Here is a 3,591-nt window from a genome sequence, read left to right on the forward strand (position 1 = left end):
GGGGAAGCTGGGCCGGGAGCGGGGGCTGCAGGCCGAGTATGAGACGCAAATAAAAGGTGAGAGGGCGATGGGCTCTTCCGGTCCAGTTCCCTGCGGGGACCCAAGGCTGTAGGGGAGCCCCAAAAGTCCCGCTGCTGGCCCAGGGCCCGGTATCCTCCCCCAGTGACCTCAGGGGATGTTGAAGGAGGGAGCCTGAGCCCCCTGACCGTCACCCCTTCCTTCCCCTTCCATCCCCTTCCATCCTCCTTTTCCTCCTCCATCACTCCCTTTCTTTGGTTTCTGCCCTCTTGGGTTCTCCCTGCACTTCACCCAAGGAGAAGAGAATGGGGCCTCTGGGTGCACCAAGGTGACCCCCCAGAAAGTGGCATTCTAGCCAGAATGAGATCGAACACTTTGTCTTTGCTGAGGGGGGGCCGGTAAGGAAGTCCGAGCGCCTCGGTGGATGTATTAGTGATGGCTTTGTCCTTAAACCACTTCAGTCCCTGTCGCCCAGCCCCTTTGCCTTCCCTTGGGCACTGAGATGGCTCAGAGCTAGGGCCACTATTTCTGGATCAAGCGGGCACAGTGAGTCTTGTCCTGAGAGATTCATCAGGGCCAGCCTCACAGCCTTCTGAAGAGTAGACCTCTTTGGGCGCCGATAAACACGCTGTGCAAATCACATGCAAATCAGCTTTGCAAATTCTTAGTCGACAACTTCTGTGGTTTTATTTAGGGGTTTTATTTAGGGTGTGGTGACTCCTGCAAAGGGAAGAGAGTAACATCCAAAAGCACCGGCAGTTTGGGGATCATAAAATTTCTCAGTGTCTTTAGTTGTGCGACCCCCAGATATCATTCTCCATCGCTCTGTTTGCCGATGGAAGAAACTGAAGCTCAGAGGAGCCGTGACTTGCACGCAGTCACACGGCACCTACAGCTCCTAGGAGGTCCAGTGAAATGACCCCTGAAGTTTCTTCTAACACAGAGATGCAGGTTGCAACATAATTATCAATGCAAGCAATTGATACTAAAATATGCCCGAGTCCTCCTCACCTTAGAGAGGCAGCCTTCCACCCAGAGCCAGCGTGAGGCAATGGTGAGGGTGAGCCAGCTCGCCTAGCCTCACCTTCATCATTTTGAAGATGAAGGGAATGCTTCTCATCCTGCTTCCTCAAAATGCCACGAGGTGGGCTGAAGGACTTTGGAAACTCTTCAGTCAGCAAATATGGTTCAGTTAATTGACACGGAAAAATTGGGAGTTTGAGTGTGGCTGTCTTTCAGATGTTCCTTATCTGCTCTGGCCCTCCGATGATTTTAGCTTCTGTTCCCTGCCCCCCACCCCCATCACCGACAAAAGAAACTTCCTACCAGGCTAGAAAACAGGATCACTGTCTTGGCACCCTAAATTCTGACAGGTCAGCAGAGTCGTGGTCGGGAGGCCATCTTCTCTTCTGCTTTGCTTGTCAGCAGAAGTGAGACCTAGGCCTTGCTCACAGGAAGTGCTGGTGGGGCCCAAGCACAGTGGATTCCATCCTTCCTTATGACAGATGTTTTCTATGCATCTATTCTGTTTCTTTTGCTGAGTAAAAGAGAACCAGTCACTTCCGTCCTTATAGCTCAGAGATATCTAGTAAATAAGGCATCACACAATTTTTTTTATTATTTTTTTAAAATATATTTTATTGATTTTTTACAGAGAGGAAGAGAGAGGGATAGAGAGTTAGAAACATCAATGGGAGAGAAAACATCGATCAGCTGCCTCCTGCACACTCCCCGCTGGGGATGTGCTCACAACCAAGGCACATGCCCCTGACCTAATCGAACCTGGGACCCTTCAGTCCGCAGGCTGACGCTCCATCCACTGAGCCAAACTGGCCAGGGCAATTATTTTTATTTTAAAATAACATTTTCATTTCAGAGAGGGAGGGAGGGAGAGAGAGAGAGAGAGAGAGAGAGGAGAGAAACATCAATGATGAGAGAATCATTAATCGGTTGCCTCCTGCACACCCCACACTGGGGATCAAGCCTGCAACCCGGGCATGTGCCCCGACCGGGAATTGAATCGTGACCTCCTGGTTCATAGGTTGATGCTCAACCATTGAGCAACACTGGATGGGTGACATCACACAGTTTTAATTATGAATCTGACCACTATAAAGGGAAAGCCCGGATGTCTAGAAAGGGGGTGGGAAGAGGGCCAGTCCTAGTTTGGGGAGCGGTCAGGGAAGGGTTCTCTGATGCATGCGTCTGAGCTGAGATCTGAGAGGTGGACAGAGACATAGCCTCAAGGCTGGGACCAGGCACCAGGTCTTGGTGCTTAGAGAGCGCTCATTCCCAAGTCTCCTACTTGACACCAGCCAGTGCGCATGTCTGGATCCTGATCCAGGCAAGGCTGCCCTGAAGAATAAATGAAACAGTGTGGCAGGCTGGTCCATTCAGAACTGTCATTGTCCCCAGGGAGCTGTTGCTCTGGGAAGGCGGGGCAGATGCCAGAGGAAGATGAGGTGAGCTTTGAGGTCTCAGACGTTTCTCACAATGAAATGCAATTTACTTTTATTCACAAATGTTACCCCGAATCAATGAAGGTGCTCCACCTGGCCTGCGGAGCTGAGAGTCAGCCACTGGAGCCCAGCCTCAGATGATAGAAAGACCCTGTCTTGCTTGCCTCTGCCCTGGTCTGCATTGATTTCACTGTCAGGAAGTTGCCCCTCACCCCCCACCCCTGCCTTCCCCAGGCTTCCATTTACCCAGCTTGACCCCTTGGTGGAAAAAGAGCACCTTTTCACTAATTTTATTTTATTTATTTTTAATTATATTTTTTATTGATTTCAGAGAGGAAGGGAGAGGGAGAGAGAGAGGTAGAAACATCAATGATGAGAGAGAATCATTGATCGGCTGCCTCCTGCACACCCCACACTGGGGATCGAGCCCGCAACCCAGGCATATGCCCTGACCGGGAATCGAACCGGGACCTCCTGGTTCATAGATTGACACAACCTCTGAGCCATGCTGGCCGGGCATGTTTTCAGTAATTTTAGTGAGAGTGTGCGGACTGTGGCCCCTGTGCCCATCACTGAGGCAGTGGTGGGGGTGAAGGGGTCGAGGGACTAGTTATGCATGCAGCCACATCTGGGGTACCTGGAGTCAGGGAGAGAGACCCAGGGGCTGGGAATAGGAAGGGATGTTCCACAAAGGGGGATCAGAGTTGGAGATGGGGGTGCCCAGCAGGCAGGACCCACTGAGGCTGCTCCACACGCCACACCCCTGGGAAGTCACTGGCGGCACAGAAATCCAAATGGTACCAGGACTGAACTGTTCACAGTGGAGTCCTCTCAAAGAGCCAGCCCAGTCCTGCCCCTTCACCAATCCTGCAGGTTGGCTCCCTGGACCGAGCGCTTATTGTCTTTTCCCCGGACTGGTGCAGTAGCGGCCAACTGGGCTGGGCACTTCCCTCTGGCATTTGACCTCCTCCTAGGCTCCCCACAGCAGCCCAAGGGGGCTGTGGCTGCCCTTTCCCTTGGCCTCAGCCGGGAGTCCCCTGGCCTAGGCTCCCCGTGCCCCCACTGGCCTCTCAGACTCCCTCACTTCCCCTGGCACCGCTGGCCAGCCACACTG

The 3,591-nt window shown here is 52.7% G+C and overlaps 1 protein-coding gene across 1 annotated transcript in view; it reads left to right on the forward strand.

Annotated features, from left to right (window-relative positions):
* ARHGAP4 (Rho GTPase activating protein 4) overlaps nucleotides 1-3,591 on the forward strand; it is a 26,403-nt gene that overhangs the window by 2,975 nt on the left and 19,837 nt on the right. The window contains exon 2 of the mRNA XM_015566028.1: nucleotides 8-56. Within this exon, the coding sequence (XP_015421514.1) occupies nucleotides 8-56 (49 nt within the window). The remainder of the gene's footprint in view (nucleotides 1-7; nucleotides 57-3,591) is intronic.

This window comes from Myotis davidii, unplaced genomic scaffold (assembly GCF_000327345.1).
Source record: "Myotis davidii unplaced genomic scaffold, ASM32734v1 scaffold462, whole genome shotgun sequence".
Classification (NCBI taxonomy): Eukaryota; Metazoa; Chordata; class Mammalia; order Chiroptera; family Vespertilionidae; genus Myotis; species Myotis davidii.